Here is a 23,770-nt window from a genome sequence, read left to right on the forward strand (position 1 = left end):
TACACCAAATAATAGTATTTATGGTTGGGTAATAAAAATTTAACATGATTTTTAAAAATTTATTTTCTAAATTGCTGTGACAATGTTCTTATTACATTTAAAACTAGAAATAACCTAATAATTTCAAGTAAAAAAAAAAAAGCAAAATCATAAAACCTCTGGAGGTATAAATGAAAGAAGTTTTACAACAGACCAAGTACTACAGAGTTAATAAATACAAAAATTACAAAATAAAATTTTAAATTGAATTAAAAAATAAGAGTGCATATACCTAATTTCCCAAAATGTTTCTACAGGAGCATCGGGATTCCACAAATCAATGCTATCTAACTGATGAAGAACCAGCAGAGCCTGAATTTTTTTTAAAAAGAGAGAGAAGATTTACTAAAAAATTTTGGAGTAAACATAACACTGGAGTATTTATTTTATAAATGCTAACAAATTGAGCTATATTATACATATAGTATAAGATACAACAAAAAACTATGAAGAACCCAAATCTCTAGGGGATTTTATATTATACCACATACACACAAACAGATATACATATTTAAATACACATGCCCATATATATAGAATGAAATCACTTCATTTCTATCATTCTTATTTTCTTTTCTTTTTTTTTTTTTTTTGGCTGCATTCACAGCATATGGAAGTTTCTGGGCCAAGGTATCAAACTGGCACCACAACAGCAATACAAGCCACTGCAGTGATAATGCTGAATCCTCAACCCAATATGCCATTAGATATCTCTAACTATCATTCTTTATTTTTTTTTCTTTTTATGGCCACACCTGCAGCATATGAAAGTTCTTGGGCTAGGGGTTGAATTGGAACTGCAGCTGCTGCCTACAGTGGAGCTGCTGCTGCTGCCTACATTGGAGCTTGTGGCAAGGCCAGATCCCTAATCCACTGAAGGAGGCCAGGGATTGAACATGCATCCTCCTAGAGACAACATTCAGTCCTTAACCTGTGGAGCCACAACAGTGCTCCTATTCTTATTATTTAATGGCATATAAGCATAAAGTTAAATGACTGATGAATTCAGAATAGTAATATGTAGGTGTAAAAACTGCCTTAAAATGCAAATAATTTCAGTAAGTATCAAAGAACAATATGGAAAATAAAATTAATCTCCAAGTAAAGAGAGCTCTCAAAAACTAACATGCACAATAATATTTTACTTCTAGGCCTTAAGATAAAGTAGAATTTACATTACTTGCTACAAATTCTTTTGGAACAGAAAGGACAAATTGTTTTTCAAAAATGAGAAAGGGGAAAGAAAACAGACTTTCCATTTCATGGCAGATCATTCATCCTAAAATACTTCAATTGACCATAGAATTAAAATTGGATTTGGCTCACAGAACATTAACAGGAATATACAACTAATATACAAAAACACTCTTATTAAACAAATTAAAGCTCTCAAAGGTATAAAGAGTAAAGCTAGACTCTTCCTTCAAATCAGCCTTATCCTAACTCCAAAATTATCATGACATACAGTATTACAATCATATTCATAATATAGTATTGGAAACACTGTTACATTTTTTACAAAAACCACTTACCTGTGATAATAGGCTGATACATAGTTTCTCAGAAAGAAAAAGTAACAGAGAGACAGAGAAAGGGAAGGGAAGGAGGGAGGGAGGGGGAGGGAGAGGCATACTCATACAGTTTTTATCATACGGTTATTACATTTTTACACACACACACAAGTAAGTTCTATTAACTCTACGGCATGATGATTTACTATTCATTAAGTGGAAGTAAATCATCGTAAAGGTCTCAGTCCTCACTGTCTTCACACTGAGTGGGCTGAGGAGGAGAAGAGCGGTTGGTCTTGCTGTCTCTTACTGTCTCAGGGGCGGCAGAGGTGGAGGAGGTGGAAGGGAGGCAGGAGAGGTAGGCAAACTTTAACTCTACAGAAAAACATTTTAATTTGTGTCAAACTTGTTTGCCTTTTCATTTCTCTAAAAATGTTTCTACATGATTAACAACCCTTCCACTGTCTACTTTAGTTTCAGTTCCCATATCATAGAAGGGTCCAGATGATAAAAGAAGTCAAAAGCAGTCTTGAATAATTAGAACCCTTCTGCCAGACTGTCACATGTCGGTCTGTTTTCTGGCACTGCTTCTACATGTTCTTCCTCATCATCTGGCACTGGTTTGGAAGTACTCATACGTACCAACATCTTCTGTTAACTCCTCTGGTGTGGTATCTATTAGCTCTTGAATTTCTCCAAAATCCGTATCTTGAACATCTCCACCCTCCACTTTCTTGCTATACCTACAATCTCTTTTATGATTTCCTTAAATGGCTCTTTAATACCATAAAGTTATGTACATCCAGGCATAATTTTATCCAGCTAGAATTTATTGTTTAGAGCTTGATGGCTTTCATAGCTTTCTCTGTAACAATGATGGTATCTTTAAATGTGTCATCTTTCCAGACTTACCAGTTCTCTCTATTGGGGTTTTCCTCCACACCGCTGACAATCCTTTCCATAGAGTATTGTATATAATAAGCCTTAAAGGTCCTTATGAACCTCTGATCTATTAGGCTGAATGAGAAATGTGATTGGGGAAAGCAGACCACTTTGACATTTTCAGTGTTGGACTCGTGGGGTAATGGGTGGCCAGGGCATGGTCCAGTATCAAAAGAACTCTGAAGGCAGTCTCTTACTGGCAAAGTACTCCCTCAATTCAGGGACTTGGCATTAATGAAACTAATCCAGAAAAAGGGTTCTCACTGCCCTGGCTTTCTTGTCGTACAACCAAAAGGCTAGCAACTGGTATTCACCTTTTACTTTCAAGCTTGAAAGTTAGAAGCTTTATAGACAAGGGCAGTTCTGCATTTGCACAAAACAGCAGAGTTAAACCTGTTCCTTCCTACCTTAATCTTGGGGTTTGCTTCTCTTCCCTTCTAACAAATGTTCTTTTTTTTTTTTTTTTTTTTTTTTTTTTTTTTAGAATAGAGTACTGTTCAGGCTGTTTATCCTTTCTCCTTCAATGATTTTCTCAACGGTGTCTGGGAACTCACTTGCTGCCTCTTGGTCAGCAAAAGCTGCTTATCCTGTCACCTTGATGTTTTTAAAGCCAAACCTTAATAAAATTATCAAAACATCCTTTGCTGGAATTAAGTTCCCCAGCTTGAGATGCTTTATTTTCCTTCAACTTCAAGTTGTCATATAAAGACTTCACTTATTCTCAAATCATACTGAAGTCTACAGGTATATCTTTCTTATAACAATTCTGTACTCACAAAAAAGCTGGATTTTCAATATGAGATAAAAAGGCATTTTGCAAAAAGTGCAAGGTGTTCATGCCTACTGGAGTAGCTGCAGCAACAGCTTGATGAATTTACTTTTCTTTTTCCCCACAGTCCTTACATTGGACTCATTTATCTTGAAATGGCAATCACAGCTGCTAACCTCAATCTATGGTACATATCACATAATTAATTCATCTTGTAATGTTATGACTTTTCTCTGTTTTCATCACTAGTGTCACTTTGTATGGGGCTCATGGTATCATCCAAATGCATAGTATTGCAGTAAACATGATGAAAAATACATGAGAACTAAGAGATCACTTTTTATTGATATGCAATTTACTAGAGGGAAGAACTGCTCATGCAGAGCTTATGAGCATCACAGTGTTTTAAACAGATACTTACAACACTTGAGCTCACCAAAAGAGCAAAAGAGGTAGCTATGAAATATCACAGTAGTACAGTATGTCTGTTTATATTTTATGTAGCAAATGATAACACATACCAGTGTGCACATATATTTTTTATGTCATAACATACCTTTTCTGAATGTTTTTTCAGTATTTCTAGGCTAGTAGTTCATTACAAGTTTTTTCAAATTGTCACAAACATACAAATTTTCCAATACATTTATTGAAAAAAATCTGCATATAACTGGACCTGCATAGTCCAATTCCATGTTGCTCAAGGGTCAACTGTACAGTCATTTGGTATTTCATAAAGCTTTCTGTTACCTGATATCTAGCTTAATTCCACTATAGTCATAAAAAATTCTGAATCATTTCAAAGCAATGTTGAGACTTGCTTCATGCTCAAGAGATACTACATGTTCTTCATGTATTTGAAAAGAAAATGCATTTATTGGGAGCAGTGTCAAATAGGTCAAATTGATTAAAAAAATAAGTGTCAAATAGATCAAATTTGATAACCATGTTATTCAAATCTTCCATCCTTACTCTTTGTTTGCCTATTCATTCCATCAGATATTGAGAAAGGGATGCTCAAGTATCAGACTATAAGAGTATTTCTCTCCCCTTTGACTTTACATATTTTACATGTTTAGAAATTTTATACATTTTTGCTTTATATAATGTGAATCTTTGTTATTAGGCTCATATAAAGTTTTATTTTCTGGATGGATTGGACCCCTTTTAACACTGATATGTCACTATTACACAACATAGGCCCACCTACATACATGAAGCAAATATTAAGAGACATAAAGGAAGAAACTGACAGTAACATAGTAACAATAGGTGACTTTAACTGCTCACTTACATCAATGAACAGATTACCCAGACAGAAAATCAATAAGGAAACACTGGCCTTAAATGACATAATAGACTAGATGGACTAACAGATATATAGAAAACCTTCTATTCCAAATCTAAACCTCTATAAGCTATCACCTCACACCTGCCAGAAATGACTATCATCAAAAAGAACACAAACAACAAATGTTAGTGAAGATGTGGAAAAAGGGAACCCTTGCATACTGCTGGTGGGAACAATAAATTGGTACAGCCACCTTAGAAAACAGTGTGGAGGTTTTTCAAAAAACTAAAACTAAAACTACCAAATGACCCAGCTCATTTTATTCCTGGGTACATATTCAAAACAAAAACAAACAACCCCTCCACTAATTATAAAAGATACACCCCAATGTTCTCAGCAGCGTTATTTACAACTGCCAAGATACAGAAACAACCTAAGTGTCCATCAACAGTCGAATGGATAAAGAGCATGTGCTATGTACATACAATGGAATACTACTCAGCCATAGAAAAGAATGCAGTTTTGCCATTTATAGCAACATGGACAGACTTGGGTATTTTGTTGTGGGATGCTAAGTGAAATAAGTCAAAGAGAAAGACAAATACTATACGATATCACTTATACATCAAATCTAAAAAATACAACAAACTAGTGAATATAACAAAAAAGCAGACTCTCAGATATAGAGAACAAACAAGTAGTTAAGGGTTTGGGGGAGTGGACAGTACAAACTACTGAGTGTAAGGTAGGCTCAAGGAAGAATTACACAACATGGGAAATATGGCCAATATTTTGTAACAACTGTAAACAAAGAGTGACTTTTAAATATTGGATTAAAATCTTTAATAAAGTAAAAATTGAAGAAAAAATTTTAGAAGTGGGTAGAAAAAAACAATTGAAAGAATATACATAGTGACAACCTTACCTTCAAGAGCCTAGAATTCCTTTTCCCCTTACCTCCATTGCTTCCTGAGCAATCTCTGGCATGTGCGACTGAGGGACCAGTTGGACGAGCCCTGTAATTAATTCTGCGGTACTGCCTTGAGTTTCAGGCCCCTGTTTTCTTGGATTCTGTAAGGAAAAAAGCAAATTTCAATTTAAAAAAATCACTGGACAGAGGCTAAAGGGTAGAGGGAAGGGAGATGGGTTCAAAATTTATTTTTGACGATGAAAATGTTCTAAAACAAGATAGTGGTGATGGCTACACAAACTTGTAAATATGCCAAGACCCTGTAAATTGTATATTTTAAAATTTTATAGTGTGTGAATTGTATCTCAATAAAATAATAATTGTTGGATTTTTTTAAAATCAAAACTGCTTTTGTTAAGAATTCTCTTTATATCTATACCTGTTCATTAATGTAAGTAAATCCAGAGAAAATACCAATTAAAATAAAATAAAAACTAGGCATTAGCTTTTCAATTAAGAAATTACATCAATAATAGGAAGGGCAAATTTTTTTTTTTTAAGCAACAATACACTGGCTAAATAAAATACTGCTTATTTTGAACTTAGCGTTTTGGATCTCAAAAGCATTGTGATAAAAGGCAAAGAACACATATGCTTTTTTTTAATAAATAAATTTTATTGGAGTACAGTTGACTTACAAGTTGTGTTAGTTTCAGGTATACTACAAAGTGAATCAGTTGTGTATATATATATATATACATATATCCATTCCTTTTCAGATTCTTTTCCCATATAGGTTACTACACAGTACTTAGTAGGTCCTTGTTACCTATCTATTTTATATAACGTGTATATGTTAACCTCAACCCCCTAAATTATCCCTCCCTTCTGCCTGATGTTTCCCCTTTAGTAACCATGAATTTGGTTTCAAAATCTTTAAGTCTGTTTCTGCTTTATAAGTTCTTCTGTATCATTTTTATTAGATTCCACATACTACTGATCTTCTATGTGTATTTCTCTGTCTTACTTCACTTAGTATGATAATTTCTAGGTCCATCCATGTTGCTGCAAATGGTATTATATCATTCTCTTTTTTTGGCTGAGTAATATTCCATTGTGTCTATACATATACCACATCTTCTTTATCCAATCCTCTGTTGATGGACATTTTGGAAGCTTCCACGTCTTGGCTATTGTAAATAGTGCTGCAACGAACACTGGGGTGCATGTATCTTTTTAAATTACAGCTTTTTCTGGATATATGCCTAGGAGTGGGATTGCTGAATAATATGGTAGTTCTATATTTAGTTTTTTAAGGAACCTTCATACTGTTCCTTTTTTTAAAATTTTTATTGAGGTACAGTTGATCTACAAGGTTGTGATAATTTCTGCTATACCACAAGGTGATTCAGTTATACATATACACACATTCATTCTCTAGTGGTTGCACCAGCCTTTATTTCTACCAACAGTGTAGAAGGGTTCCCTTTTTTCCACACTCGCTCCAGCATTTATTGTTTGTAGACTTTCTGATGATAGCCATTCTGACTGGTGTGAGCCGATACTCATTGTAGTTTTGATTTTGATTTCTCTAATAATCAGTGATGTTGAGTATCTTTTCGTGTGCTTTCTGTCTCTTTTGGAGAAATGTCTGTTTAGATCTTCTGACCATTTTTTAATTGGGTTGTTTGGTTTTTTGTTTTTGGATATTAATCTGTAGGAGATATTTGTATATTTTGGAGATAAACCCCTTGTTGGTCACTCCATTTGCAAAAATTTTCCCCCATTCTGTGGGCTGTCTTTATGTTTATGGTATCCTTTGCTCTGCAAAAGCTTTTAAGCTTAATTAGGTCCCATGTGTTTATTTTTGGTTTTATTTCCATTATTCTAGCAGGTGGGTCAAAAAGATACTGCTGCAATTCATGTCAAAGAATGCTCTGCCTACGTTTTCCTCGAAGGGTTTTATAGTATCTAATCTTATGCTCTTATGTTTAGGTCTTTAACCCATTTTGTGTTTATTTTTGTGTATAGTGTTAGAAAGTGTTCTAATTTCATTCTTTTACATGTAGCTGTCCAGAACATGCATGCTTGATGAGGACTACATGATTATCCTTGCAGCCCTCTTGTCCAATACAAAGGACCTACCCAAATCCTCACAAGGCTAGAATCCACACCTCCAGATACCCATACTTCAGTCCTTTTCATTGTGGAAAGACATTGTATACAAAGCCAAGTGGTATATATAAATGTGAATGTCTACCTACTTAAAGAGACTAAAATGCTTCCTCTACCTTGGAAGAATCTACTTACACTTCAAGCATATATGAATCATTTAAGTTCAACTAGTGCTCATATTTGATTTTGTTAACTGCAGCTTCTTTTCCATTACAATGATTAAGGTAAGTCCTCAACCCAGTATATCTGTAATTCAAAACTGTCAGCCTGGAGTTCCCATCGTGGCTCAGTGGAAGTGAATCTGACTAGCATCTATGAGGACAAAGGTTCCATCTCTGCCCTTGCTCCGTGGGTTAAGGATCCAGCATTGTCATGAGCCAAGGTGTAGGTCGCAGACGCAGCTTGGATTTGGCGTTGCTGTGGCTCTGGCATAGACTGGCGGCTATAGCTCTGATTCAACCCCTAGGCTTGGAACCTTCATATGCTGTGGGTGCAGCCCTAAGAAAAAGAAAAAAAAATTGGCCAATTTTCTGACATTTATATTCATTCATTAGTAACCCTGTAACATTTATTGAACGCTAGAGACACGACGAGTAAAAAAGATGTGTTTCCTATCCTCTCGGAGCATTTACTCTGGTGAGAAAGCAAACATCAATAAAATAATCAGGTCAACAAGTTTAAATTGTGAATGAGATAAGAACTAAGAAATCACGTGCTCCTATGAGCACCTATAACAGGGAAATGATGGTATAGTCAGGGAGGCTTCCTTAAAGTGGTGGTTACAGCTCAGAATTAGTAGGAATTACTATGTGAAGAGGAGAGGAAAGCATATTATAGGCAGAGAAGTCCAAGTGCAAAGGAATGTGGTAAACAGGAGTGAAAGACAGGCCACATGACGACAGTAAAGACAAACATACTAACACTACATGTTGCAGAGATGATCAGTGGGAGCTGCATGATGTAGGTCTAGCTGGAAGTTGGTCTTTATCCCAAGAGCGATTTCAACTAAGAAGTTTTAAGCTGGGCAGGGAGCATAAGATTTGCTTTATAAAGAGACCACTGAAATTTCAGTGCAGAGAAATGATTAAAGGGAGGTAGGAGATGAAGCAAGCTGAGCAATTAGGAGGCTTAAAAAATTGAGGGTAATCTGAATTAGGATAGAGATGGTAGATATGGAAGACAATAAAATCACATTACTTTAAAATACCATGACTAAGATCACTTAATAGTTATTCCTATATTTTTCATATTTTCTAAGATTTAAACTTTTTACAGGTAAAATACAAAACAATCAAATATGTCCAATGAATCACTACTTTCACTTACCTTTGATTACTCTGAGAAAAGTTGTTTAACCACTAGATGGCAGCAAAGAAAATAATTTCTATTTTAAAGGCTCCTTTTGTGCTTGCTAAATTTGAAACTTGGAAAATAGCACATTTTGCTTAAATTCTTGTTCTTTGACAACAAAATATTTAACACAGAAGGCACTGGTGACTTTGATGCATTCCTTGATCCTGAATTAGAGCCATGCAAAAAGAGTGGTGCTAATATATAGCATACATGATGAAGCAACATCATAAGTAACTTATGCTACATAACAAAAAAATTAGAAGAAAAGGCTTTTCATTGCTTTCACGTAGATTTTAGGATTTTTCCACACCAAAGTTCTAACAATTTATCCTGTTAAACTCTCCTATTTTCATGGATTTTTCAAAGAGTTCAAAACACCAAAGGCCTTCTTTTGGGGGTTACTAATCTTTTCAGGAATTCTATCTTTCCCATCTCTTTCTCCAGAAAAAATATTTAGATATATATATATTTTTTTAATTAAGGGGGGCAGTGTTCATAGAACTCTTGGAACTATGGTCATTAAGTTATGAACTCCTATAGTAGAGTAATTTGAAAAATCTACCATCAAAATTACAAGTACCCTTAGCACTTAAAAAGCCTGTTGCTGAACAAAGCAATAGGAAAACTTTCTGGATGCTGCTCTCCAAGTACTAGAGAAATTTCAGGGTTTAAATATGTTATCCTATGAACTTCACTATATATTTATGTTTGAGACATTAACACTAGTGTTAACTGCATTTTATTAATAATAATAACTAATATTTACTTAGTGCTTATTATACATTGTTACTTAAAGCATGACGTACTATCTCACTTGGCTTAACAATCTCTCTGAGTAGGAGCTATTATTATCAACACAATATTTCAAATAAGAAAATTAAAGCACAGAGAGGTTAAATCACATCACAAAGCTATGTATGTCTCCAGAGCCCATTCTTTGAATCATTTCATGTAACTATCACTCATTTTCATTTGTCAGTTCTTAATTATCTGTGTACTACAGTGATGCTCTCGGGAATCTCACACCATCTGAGGCTGTGAGAGCAATTACCATAATAACTGAGTGCTAACCATATCCATTTTTATTTCCTTTTCCTCCCAATAGGTGTATATATAGGTCAGTGATAACCAAAGACTGATGACAGGCAGAAAAGCAGATGGAAAAATTAAAGTTTTTGGCAATGGCAATCAGATTTAAAAACTCAACTGTGGAGTTCCTGTTCTGGCTCAGTTGTAACAAACCTGACTAGTATCCATGAGGCCGAGGGTTCGATCCCTGGCCTTGCTCAGTGGACTAAGGATCCCGCATTGCCATGAGCTGTGGTATAGGCTCGGATGTGGCTCGGATCTGGTGTTGCTATGGTGCAGGCTAGCAGCTGCAGTTCCAATTAGACACCCTAGCCTGGGAGCTTCCAAATGCTCCAGCTGAAGCCCTAAAAAAAAAAAAAAAAAAACAGAAATAAAAAACGAAAATTAAAAAAAAAAAAAAACAAAAAAACTCAACTGTGTAGATGTAGAAGCCACTCAATTCATGGTTGCATCAGTTACCTCTACCCTCATGACAGGATTATGCCTAAACAATAATGTGTTAGCAGGGTATGAACAGAAGATCTTACCAAACAAAGTATGTTAGTTTAATGAAATTAGAACATTCTCTAACATGATACACAAAAATTAACTCAAAATGGATTAAAGACCTAAATGTAAGGCCAGATACTATAAAACTCTTAGAGGAAAACATAGGCAGAATGTTCTTTGACATAAATCACAGCAACCTCTTGTTTGATCCACCTCCTAGAATAATGACAATAAAAACAAAAATAAACCAATGGGACCTAATTAAACTCAACAGCTTTTGCACAGTAAAAGAAACCATTTTTTAAAAAACAAAAAGACAAACCACAGAATGGGAGAAAATCTTTGCAAATGATTCAGTCGACAAGGGGCTAATCTTCAAAATATACACACAACTCAACAACAAAAAAACATAATCAAAAAATGGGCAGAAAACCTAAATAGACATTTCTTCAAAGAAGACATATGGATGGCCTGTAGGCACACGAAAAGATGCTCAATATCACTCAGTATTAGAGAAATGCAAATCAAAACTACAATGAGGTACTACCTCTCACCAGTCAGAATGGCCATCATTAAAAAGTCTATAAATGAAAAATGCTAGAGAGGGTGTGGAGAAAAGGGAACCCTCCCTCACTGTTGGTGGGAATGTAAATTGGTACAACCACTATGGAGAACAGTGTAGCCACTATGAAGAACAATATGGAGGTTCCTCAGAAAACTGAATATAGAATTATCATATGATCCTGCAATTCCACTCCTGGGCATTTATCTGGATGAAACTACAATTCAAAAAGCTACACACATCCCTATGTCACAGCACTATCCACAACAGCCAAGACATGGAAGCAACCTAAACGTCCATTAACACACATGAATGGGTTAAGAAGATGTGGTACATACATACAACGGAATTCTGCTCAGCCGTAAAAAAGAACAAAATAATGCTTACGGCCACATGGATGTACCTAGAGATTCTCATACTAAGTGAAGTAAGTCAGGAAGAGAAAGACGAGAAAGACCATATGATATCACTTACATGTGGAATCTAAAATGTGCCACAAATGAATGTATCTACAAAATAGAAACAGACTCACAGACTTAGAGAACAGACTTGTGGTTCCAAGGGGGAGGGAGGAGGAAGTGGGAGGAACAGAGAGTTCGGGGTTGGTAGATGCAAACTATTACATTTAGAATGAATAAGCAATGAGGTCCTACTGTATAGCACAGGGAACTATATCCAGTCTCTTGGGATAGACCACGATGGAAGATAATATAACAAAGGGAACGCATATATATGTGTCACTGGGTCACTATGCTGTACAGCAGAAATCGGCACACGATATTGTAATCAACTATGCTTTAATATAAATAAATAAGGAAATCTGACCTAATTATATTCATATTCTCTATACATTTGTTTTCTTAGGAGTGTCCTAGGTTTCATGTATGACCAGGAAGGATCAGTTCTTGAGCTAACGATCACCTTCAAGGTCTTGGCTTTTCAGTTAAACCAAACTAAGTTAGTGTAATAATTTCAAGGCATTTCATAAGAAAATACTTACACAAAGCAAGAGCTTTGGGTCTGCATGAATTAGTTTCACCATGGACAAGAGAAGATACTTATAGCTTCTTGTCTCCAGGTCTGTAGGTTTTTCTTTAAATTTAAGGCTTGTTACTTTTTCTTTAAATGTAAGACTCTAAAAACAAAAACATGACATCACCTTGTAAGAATCAGACATCAGAATCAGGATAACAGCTATTTAACTTTTAAAAATCTATTTCTTAAAAGCTTTGAAAAAATTAAAGGGACATATTTTATGTCACCAAATGTGTATTAGTAAAACATTCAATAGGAATTATAATACTAATATAATTAAGCATAACAAGCAAAGTAAAACTATTTTTGTAACATTTATATTATTCTTATACAATCTAATAAAGTTAAGTGAAAATATGCTAAAATAGTAATAACTTTAACATAAGGCTGACTCCTACGTTAAAAACAATTTTCCAAATGTGAACACATTAAGGATAAAATATTCAGTCTATAGCTCTCAGATACATACAGTGAGCAACTCATTTAACAAAACACCCCATACACATACACACAAATATTCCATAGAATCAATGATATTACCAATTATAAGATGCATCATTATTTTATGTACTACTAGGAATGAAAACTCACTGTCAACTGTACGACATCATACAAATAAAATGCAACCTCAATTTCAGAAATGTTAAAAACTAAGAATAAGTGCTCCTTAGAACTAATGAAATATGCTATACAGGCAATTTCTGTATTTAATAGTTTAATTGTAAGTTTTTCTGTTTCCTTTAATGGCATTCCATTTCTCTCAAGTTACAGAATGCAGGTACTTTGCCTGAAGAACACTGATAAACCAGAGAAAGAATTCTTTGAGAAAATTTAAATCATGAAAAGTATGTTTCAATTACACGCACACTATGGTAAATGCTGTGTTGCTACTATAATTATGGGTGCTATTCAATAAAAAATTCAATAATTATACTCTGGATCCAATAACACTTTTCTCTCTATTCTTAAAAAACATTTCCCTTTTTCCTTGAAAAGGAAACAAAAATAACTGGTTTTGACAAGTATGCAATGCACAGGACAGTCTCCTAGACAAAAAGTTATCATTCCAAAATAACAACAATGTCAAGGTTGAGAAACCCTGAAATAAAGTATTACCTCTAAACCATTTATTACATATATGTTTCCAGACATTGTGGCCACAGTAGTGGGCTCTTCATTAGAAGTTTTCAAGCAAAAGCTGTAAAATTGGCATCTTTGTGTCTGTTTAGTTCATGCTTCCCTGGCATGAATGCTATGCTTGGCAGCTAGTGGATGTTCAGTACTTCCTATATTTGTTGTCTGACTCTTCACCCACTAGGCTTAAGAGAGGTTAAGATTCATCCAAATTATAACATCTTCTTATTCTAAAAAATTATTTTATATTAAATTTGTTGATTATTTTCCCTGATGAGACTATCAGCCAGAAAGCCATCCCTTAGCCTTTATAAACAAATATATATCATTAAAATTTTATATATATATAAATACATAAACAGTTTAGGAATGATTTAGGAGAAACCAATGTATACTGATACTTTTAGAGAATACTTACAAATAAAAACTAAATTCTTACCACAGGTGTCCTTGGACCAAAAGAAGTCTGGTTATGGCTTTTATTAAATAATTATTTCAAGTAGTATGTAGAGTATGTAGCTCCTAAAATGATAATAACTAGGGCTAAAAAGTAAAATAACTTCTAAATGTGGGGAACATTTTCAGACTACCAATAAAAATTTTCGTTCAAAAGAATAACTTAAGTTTCATTTTCTTATTTATTTATCTTCTTGCTGCATCTGCAGCACACTGGGTCCTTTAATCCCACTGTGCCAGGCCAGAGATCAAACCCGCGCCTCGGCAGCGACCCAAGCCACTTCAGCCAGGTTCGTAACGCACTATGCCATAGTGGGTACTCCTAATTTCATTTTCTTTCAGTCTTGATGCATAGAAAATTACAGATAGCTGGCACACTGGATTCTAAAGTCAAACTGGAAGTGAATATCAACTTTATACTAATTTCTATTATTGAAGCCCATTAATTTTCTACTGGAAGAGCTAGAAAACTTAAAAGAACTTAAAGTCCTAACTTCCCAGAAGATATCTGGAATGAATAAACAGGTAAATAATTTTTAAAAAGTTTATTTGAAGTCATTTTCTAAAACTTTTTTTTAAATGATGTCTAGTTAATAACATTTAAGTAGCTATTATTTGTTTATCTCCAATTAACTTATACTTGGATTGAAATTTTCTTTTTTAAAAATAATTAAGCAATCGGCATAACAAAAAAGGTAACTAAAAATAACTTTGTATCTTATTTATTAAAACACCACTGCCCTGCTCTTTTGGCTATCATTTTTTAGGGTACATAATCCCAAAATATATGGTGTAGCAAACTTCTCTGTCTGAACACCTAAAATAAACAGTGCTCTAAAACAATTACTGACAACTAGATAAGAGTGAATTAGAACTGTCTAAAACCAAAAATTTTACTGACTATGAAATTTGGAAAAAGAGATGCCAGGAAGGAAGCTGTTAAAATTATCTTATACATGTGAAATGGCTAATTACTCTAAAACCAATAGGTAAAAGCATGCTACATTTCCATTTGAAATGACATGATGTGACTATAATAGTAACTATAAACAGAAAAGTCAAAGAAACCAAGGACTTTTCTGAGATTGTTACAATGGTCATATTTACAGCCATAGAAGCCCACTGCCATGCAAAACAGTGACTGGTTTGGCATCTGATCAAGTGAGTGACGGGAGCCAGTAAGAACAGAAAATAAGAAGCAGAAGACAAAGCACCACGAATCAATGTCAAGACTCATTTTTAAACATTCAAAGCATGTTAGTAAAATACTAAATATTTTTCTATTAAATATAAATTTTATTTCTAATTTCCCAAGTGCAATAGTCAATAACCAATGAGAAAAACTGTGCATTAGAAGGAACATTCATTCTAACCCAGAAGTCAGCTTCCCTTACTAATCCCCTGAAGATAAGGAGATAATCAAAATATTTGGTTCATAAGGAAAGGTTTAAGGGAAAAAAAAAAACACCTAAAAAAAAAAAAAAAAAAGAAAAAGTGACATTCATTAAGCATTTAGTTGGAAAATATCTCTTAAGAAAAGTAAGTTAAACTCACTGAAATAGTGGAAAACATACATTATTAACTAGTACTGCAATGATATTGCAGCATTCCACATGCAAAACTTGCTGAAAAGAAAGGTCTCATTTGACTTTCTAAAATAATCAGAACAGTAAGAATGGGATAAAGACATTGAAAATGCAATCAAAAGAAGGTGGCATTCAAAACTCATGATTAATCTCACCGGTGCCATTCGTATGGCTGGGTGCGCTCCACAACCCTGGACTGCTTTATGAAGGGTTTCACCAAACATATTTCGAAGTTCAACTGAGTGACAATACACAGCATCAATCTTAGGCCACCAATCTAATGCAGACTGGAGAAAAACAGAGACTATAAGAAAGGAAAAGTCCAAATTTGCACGTTATATATGTTCTGGTTTTCACTGTAGTTTTATGGTTTATCACTTTGTGAGAAACTTTCTAAGACCATGCAAACACACACCATGATTTCCAAGTCTTCAAAGTAATGTCTTTAATTCAAACACTAAACCATAACATCTATTTTAAAATATAATGAACATGAGACAAATCACCCACTACATGAGTATGAGCATATGAGACTTTCTCACTGATAAGCTAGTGAATCTGAAAAAGTGTTTAGAGAGCAAATTCTATAGCCAATCTTTTTCTTTTTTATAAGTTTAATGTTTTACACATTTCCAAGCCATATGCATATACTGAATATATTTTTCCCAAGGTAAGACGCTATTACCAGTTTTAAGAGATTAGTGGTTCAACACAATGTTGAAATACGTGGTAAACCATTACTTATATGCCTACAGACACACAACAATTACAACACGAAATTAGTAAATGAGATAAAGCTATTAGTAAACCTATAATCTTAATTACTATGCAATGATGGCACAACACGAGAAAACTAATGATCACCACAGAGACACATGATCATACCTATTTTTTAAAAGTAATTATTTTATATAAATATTTTTCTAGAGTTTGTTTAGCTCTAATTCTAGTTTTTAGTGCCTGTTTTCCATTAAAGTGTATCTTTAATTTTTACTTTAAATGAATTAATTACTATATTATGAAAAATGACAATTAAGCAAATCACTAAAACTATAAACTTTGTCTATCAGTGAATATAAAAGTGACTGGATGAATTTTCACTACATATGGAGAGTATGCAAGGAATAGGATGACTTAAAATACAGGCTTCCAGAGTTCCTGCTGTGGCTTAGCAGTAACACACCTGAGCAGAAATCATGAGGATGCAGGTTGGATCCCTGACTCAGTGGGTTAAGGATCGGCATTGCTATGAGCTGTGGTGTAGGTCACAGCTGTGGCTGTGGCTGTGGCTGTGGCTGTGGCAAAGGCTGGCACCTGCAGCTCTGATTCAACCCTTAGCCTGGGAACTTCCACATGCCATGAGTGTGGCCATAAAAAGTACACAAACAAACAAACAAGAAAATAAAACAAAAAACAAAAAGACTTGCAATTTATAATACTGCTATAAGAAATATCTGGGAGTTCCTGTCATGGCCTAGCAGAAACCAATCTGACTACAACTCATCAGGACACAGGTTTGATCCCTGGCCTTGCTCAGTGAGTTAAGGATCCGGCATTATCATGAGCTATAACATAGGTTGCAGACACAGCTCAGATCCCACATTGTTGTGGCTGTGGTGTAGGCCAGTGGCTACAGCTCTGATTCGACTCCTAGCCTGGGAACCTCCACAGGCCGAGGGTGCGGCCCTAAAAAAAATAAAAATAAAAAAAGAAAGAAAGAAAGAAAGAAATATCCTAAAGAACAACTAAAATAGTAGATAAGGGGAATGTAATAGCTTCACATTCTATTCCCAAGTTCCTTCTAATTCAAAACTAAGCTAATTAAATACCTAACATTTAATTTTGTTAACCATAACTCTCAGAATGTTTTGAATAGCATCAGATTACCTAAACCCCAAATTTTGTATACAAACTTCACTTACTGGATAATAAATTACAAAACCAACTTACAAAATACAATCTGATTACTGAACTCTATGAAGAGACTGCAAAGCTGTGAGTGAAGAAATACTTTTATTTGGACAGTATGGTTGTTTCTACTTTTCTCTCAGCTCTTTCTTACTTAATTCCTAAAAAAGATCAAGTTTTATTATTTTGGTTATATAATGGATTCCTTAAACTTTGGTCAACTTGGTCATCTGACTTGCCCAGAGTAAACAATACAGCTTGATTTACATATATTTACTAATTTATACAGTTTGTCTTAGTTAGCTTAAAGTAACAAAGGCTGAATGATCACAAAATGCACTGAGAAAAGGGTCCTCCTCTACTTACCCCATATCATCTTGTCAGAAACTGATTAACTAAAGACAATGCATCCCATGTAACTTCCTACCCAAATTATGTTATTTTGATAGCTGTTGAAACTGTATCATGGTTTAGGTGTATCCTATTAAATAACTTGATTTTAACTTAAGAATTTAGTGATTTTCACAATTACAGTTTTCATAATACATAAAATCATTCATGTTAAAGTAAAAGTTAGATACTTTCAAATAGGCACTAAAAACTAGATATCAGGCAGCTGGTAAAAATTTTAGTGTTCCAGGCAGTACTAAAGGCGTCCTTTCTGAAGCTAGTCAAAGTAGACTTACTTTTTTTTGTCCTTGAAACTTCTAAGTTTATTGCCAAACGGCAATACTTTTACAATATTAAGAAAACCACGTGGTAATTCTCCAAGATTATTTAAATAAATTTCACATGTCAGTCTCTCAGTATAAAGAGACTGTTTCAGTCTCAATATGTGAACTGTCCGTAAGTAAATACAGTAAACTGCCATAAGGAAAAAACAATGCTAAATACTATACCAGCTACAGCAATGTTCCATTGAAGGGTAAGATATCTGGCTCATCTACGTATATATTATTTCTTTAATTTCCCGATTATAACAACATAATCTAATTAAACCTAAAGGAAGCCTATAAAGATTAAGCACATAACACAGATCTTATAACTCTAATTCATCTCCTATGGCAGTCCATAACAAAAAAGGTGACAGTACTATGAATACCATTAAAAGCTTAAATTAAAATCAAATTCAAAGAGTGATTAGACTTTTGGATTTCTTAAGAAACAGTAGGCTCTTTTAGACCTAAACACAGTACTTATGAACCGAGCATGAGTATGTTTGAGGAAAGCAAAATAAAACTCCAAACATCATTACAACTTCTGCATAAACCCTCAAAACCACATCGTAAAACATTTATCTTATTTGAGAATGTGGTCATTTAAAAAAATCTGTGAACTGGCTAAAAGAACCATGGAAGAAGAGAACTTATGAGGTGTATTGAACCAAGAATCATTTAAAAGAAAATTTTATACTACAAATGAATTTAAGATTAGGAGTCCAAATATCTAAGAAAAGTTTTATGTGATTTCAAGACAAAAAATTTCCGTAATAACTGTATTCAATGAGATTATATAGTAATCAATTCCATAAATTTGCTTATTTATATATTCACAGTCCTTTTCAGTTAGAAATTACTTCAGATTCAATATCTATTAGCCTCTAACCAAAGGAAAAAAAATCCTAGCAATTTATCCAATAACCTGTTATGATAAGGTATCATTATTTAATGTTGGACTTTAAAAAATACTTTATAGACTCAATTTTTTTTGTGTGTTTTTTAGGGCTGCACCTGAGGCATATGGAGGTTTCCAGGCTAGGGGTCCAAATGGAGTTGCAACTACTGGCCTACACCACAGCCACAGCAACACCAGATCCAAGCCTTGTCTGCGACCTATGCCACAGTTCATGGCAATGTCAGATCCTTAACCCACTGAGCCAGGCCAAGGATCGAACCCATGTCCTCATTAATGCTAGCTGGGTTTGTTACTGTTGCGCCATAATGGGAACTCCTAGACTCAAATTTATGCTCCTTTTCAAGCTATTTATAAAAGGTTATTGGTGCTTAATATTTTATTTATTTATTTGGCTTTTTAAGGCTGTACTGGCGGCATTTGGAGGTTCCTAGGCTAGGGGTCAAATCAGAGCTGTAGCTGCCGGCCTACACCACAGCCACAGCAAAGCCAGATCCGAGCTGTATCTGTGACCTACACCACAGCTCGTGGCAATGCCAGATCCTTAACCCACTGAACAAGACCAGGGATTGAACCTGCATCCTTATGAATCCTAGTCGGGTTCGTTAACCACTAAGCTAAGAAGGGAACTCCAATGCTTAATATTTTAAATAGTAAATATAGGTTTCTCTTTATAAAAATAGATTTCATACTGACGTGGCCTCTGATACAGACACATTCCACCTTCGCACATGCACTACTCATTAGAGTGGAGAAGGATGCACAACCACTTCACCATATACACTGAGGCATGCATGAAGTACCACTCCAGGCATGCTTTAAACCCACAAAGGAGCAGCTCAGCCACTTACAGCAGTGCCAAGTCCATGCTTGAAAGTGCTCTATATATTCAATTGTAGACAAAAATATTTCACAATTAAAGTAACTAGCCACAGAGTATCAAAAAAGTATATACTTGGGTTTATTAAATATAAGCTTTAAATACTTATGTAAAACCATCCACTCTAATAAATGGATTGTTTTTAGTATTATAGGCTGAAGGAGAAAACATATTTTATTTCTGAATTATACTTAAACCTGAGAGGTAAAAATCACTGCTTTTTTTTTTAATGGCCTTGAAAGTAAACCCTAAGGGTACAATGTCCTGGCTCATTACACTGGCAAAAGTAAAAAATTTAAGTTTTTAATACAAACATACCTTATCTGTAATCAGACTCATTAAACTTTCCCTTTCAGAACAAATAGTATTTAATGTTACTTCTCCCTATAACTGATTCTCAGTTGAGGGAGGGGGGAATCATTCTGTCAGGCATTTTTAGTTATAATGTCTGGGAGCAGGGGTGGGAGAGGAGGGAAGTGGCACTAATGGCATTTAGTAAAATAAGAACCGAGGATGCTAAATGTCCTACAATGCAAGGCAGTCCTGCATAATAAGGACTGTCCTGATCAAAAATGCTCCTAGCACCCCACTGGGAATGTGTCATTAAAAAACTTTATTAATAGTTATTTCTCCCCTGAAGGAATGGATAAAAGAAAATGTGGCAGAATCTGGTAAAAAACTTAACATATACAAGGCAAACAAAGGTGAGAAGGTATTTTTAACTCACTAGAGACACTCATAAATGAAATCTGGCTATAAAGAGGACAAATATACCTAAATTATCAATGATTAAAACCCCTTCTAAGAGAGAAAAACAAGAAAAAGCTAAACATATGTGCGAATATCTAAAAATGGATAAAAGTGGAGCTGTGATAAACAAAACCTGAAAACCTTCAAAATATGACAAGAACAGAATTTTTTTTAATTCATGATCCAAATCTGGTCAGGTACTATCTACTCAATATACTCACATCAGAGCTGAAGGTTTCACAACTACCTTTTAATGAGTTTGCTTATTTTTTTGTCTGATATGCTTTTATATCCTGTAAACACATCTATTTAAATGTTCACATTTCATTTGTTTAAAGAAAACTTGAAAAACACAATCAAATATGGTGTCGCCATTTTTTAAATGTACATAATGGGCTACAACATAATACTGCTACTTTTAACTTAAACATTAAGTGATAAGTCAGAAAGTATCAAATGCTATCAAAGGGCTAAGAGTAGTAAAATAATATGTGAAGAGCTTGGGATGAAAACATTAAATTAAATTTTCAGTGGTGTTTTCTCAAGGGCTTTTAATCCTAATAAAAAAAGGAAGGTGGATCCTATTTATAGGAAGTTCGATCCTATAAATCCCAACTTCCTCAATAAAGGCTCTCAGGTCAAGACTGAAAATGAAAAATAAACTGTATATCAGTTATTAGGTAGAATCACATGTGAGAAGACCAAAAGCGTCTTTCTTAAAAAGAAGTAAAAAAGTAAAAAACATTTTAAGTAATTTAGTAATACCTTTTGGACTTACATTGGTGATGATTCGATGGAGTGAATTTACCAGCACATAGTGAAATGTAGAAGGGGAATTTTGAGCCAGGCAGATCTACAGAGGGAAGGAAAAAAAAAACAGATTATTTTTATGAGAAAATTATACAGTTAACATAAATGAGGACAAAAGGAATAACAAAAAGAAAGTTTTTAAAAAAACAGAATAAATTCTTGGAGTTCCCATCATGGCTCAGTGGTAACGAACCCGTCTAGTAACCATGAGAACACAGGTTCAATCCCTGACCTTGCTTAGTGGGTTAAGGATCCGGCGTTATCATGAGCTGTGGTGTAGGTCACAGACACAGCTTGGATGTGGTGTTGCTGTGTCTGTAGTGTAGGCTGGCAGCTATAGCTCCAATCAGACCCCTAGCCTGGGAACTTCCATGTGTTGAGGGTGCAGCCCTAAAAAGACAAAAAAAAAAAAGACAAAAAAAAAAAAAAGAAAAAATTTTTAAGGTCTTCGAATTAATTTTAACATATACTAATAAGAAATAACATGGAGTTCCCATAGTGGCTCAGTGGACGAATCCGACTGGGAACCATGAGGCTGTGGGTTCAATCCCTGGCCTCTCTCAGTGGGTTAAGGATCTGGCATTGCTGGGAACTGTGGTGTAGGTTGCAGATGCGGCTCAGATGTGGCATTGCTGTGGCTGTGGCGTAGGCCGGCGGCTACAGCTCCGATTTGACCCCTAGGCCTGGGAGCTTCCATATGCTGCAGGTGCAGCCCTAAAAAGCAAAAAACAAAAAAAAAAAAAAAAAAAAAAAAGGAAAAGAAAGAAATAACAATAAAGGTACAACCTATTCATCTTTCTAGTCTTTTCACATTTATAAAGGATCAATAGCATCAGTAAACATAACTGGATCAAAACCACTGCTCCTCACCTTAAAATGCTGGTTGTTGTGAGGGCTTATACGAAAGCAAGAAACCAGGCAGTCAATCATTAGGTCCACATCTGCAGGCTGACTGCCTCTTGAGAATGGTTTACTTGGATTAAAAAGCAGGTTCTATAAAAATCCCAATAGAAAACAAAAGCCTTTAAACAGTCATGCAGTATTTTTTCCTACCAGTATTTAATAATAATACATCATCCACACAGATGGCATAACATTTAGTTTCCAGAAGAAAAACAAAACACTAATATTGTGGTTCATTAGTCTAATAAAATTTTTACTATACCACATATGATTCCTTTCAGGCCCCAATTTCTACATTATTTTAAACCCAAGTCTGAATATTTATGCTAATTTAAGAAACAACAGTTAATTCTGTTTTCTTCATATTCTAAACCACTTTATTGAGCCTTAGGAACAGTAACAAAAGCAGGTCTTGTGAATTCATTGCTAAACACAACTCAGAACTTTAGTTTTAGCAATGATCTTTGACAATAGTATATTTATACTAGAAGTATAGTTTTCATTTAATGTTTTTTAAGTTTGTAGAAAAGAAAAAAAAAGCATGTTATTAGCATGTTACCTTAAGATCAACCACCATGGACTGAACTAGTAGGAAAATGACGGAGTTATCTTCCCAGTTGATATAAGTACTTGCTTTACACAGTTTGACACAGGCGATTGCAGCACTTTCAGTCAGCTGCCTGCTTCCTCCATGGCCAGCAAGCGCTTTTCGTAGACTGTCCAGAAACAACTTCTACAAAATTCAAATACCGCCATAAGAAAATATATGAAGTTCCCGAGATTTCAGACTTACCTAATAAAGCAGGAAATTATCAGCCTCTAAAACTTATACTCTAGAAACACAAAATTGATTTTTTGTGGTTTTAAATTTCATAATTTAAATAGCTGTCATCATTAAAATCTTTCTCAAAACCAAAAAAAATAGAATCTGTTCTTTTCTTTGTTGAAATATTGAAGGAACATTAGAAACAGTCCTTCTCAAACAATGTAGCTAACTTCTCAAGCCTGAATTCAGCTGATCACATTCTCTTTTTTATATTATCTTTGATTTCCAAATATTATACTCCCTTTGTTATGGTCTATCTCAAATTGTTCCATCTTTAGCTAAAACTCTGGGCTATATTCAAACTTCAGCCTTCTAACTAAGGATATATCTAAGGCTGTTCTACTGCTCTAAACTCCACTCCTACAAAAAGTTATGCCTTCTTGCCATCTCAAGCCCCTTCTGCAGCTTACTAAATATCTCCCCTTGGCTTTACTCCTGACTGAAAACAATACATCTCCATTTACATGCATTCTCAAATACAACACCCCAAAAGCTAAACTCACCCAACAATGGCAGAATACACGTTCTTTACAAGTATACATGGAACAAGCTCCAGGACAGACATATATTAGACCATGAAACAAGTCTTAATAAATTTAAATAGACTGAAATAATAAAAGTGATCTTCCTGACCACAGTGAAATGAAACCAGAAATTAGCAGCAGAAGGAAAACTGGAAAATTCACAAATGTATAAAAATTAAACAATACCAAAGGTCAA

At 34.5% G+C, this 23,770-nt stretch overlaps 1 protein-coding gene across 1 annotated transcript in view; it reads right to left on the bottom strand.

Moving 5' to 3' along the window:
* NF1 (neurofibromin 1) overlaps positions 1-23,770 on the bottom strand; it is a 267,108-nt gene that overhangs the window by 150,822 nt on the left and 92,516 nt on the right. Inside the window, 7 exon segments of the mRNA XM_021067460.1 lie at positions 272-351; positions 5,510-5,623; positions 12,131-12,265; positions 15,497-15,628; positions 21,290-21,364; positions 22,192-22,314; positions 22,784-22,957. Of these exon segments, the coding sequence (XP_020923119.1) occupies positions 272-351; positions 5,510-5,623; positions 12,131-12,265; positions 15,497-15,628; positions 21,290-21,364; positions 22,192-22,314; positions 22,784-22,957 (833 nt within the window).

Source organism: Sus scrofa, chromosome 12 (genome assembly GCF_000003025.6).
Source record: "Sus scrofa isolate TJ Tabasco breed Duroc chromosome 12, Sscrofa11.1, whole genome shotgun sequence".
In the NCBI taxonomy this organism is placed as follows: Eukaryota; Metazoa; Chordata; class Mammalia; order Artiodactyla; family Suidae; genus Sus; species Sus scrofa.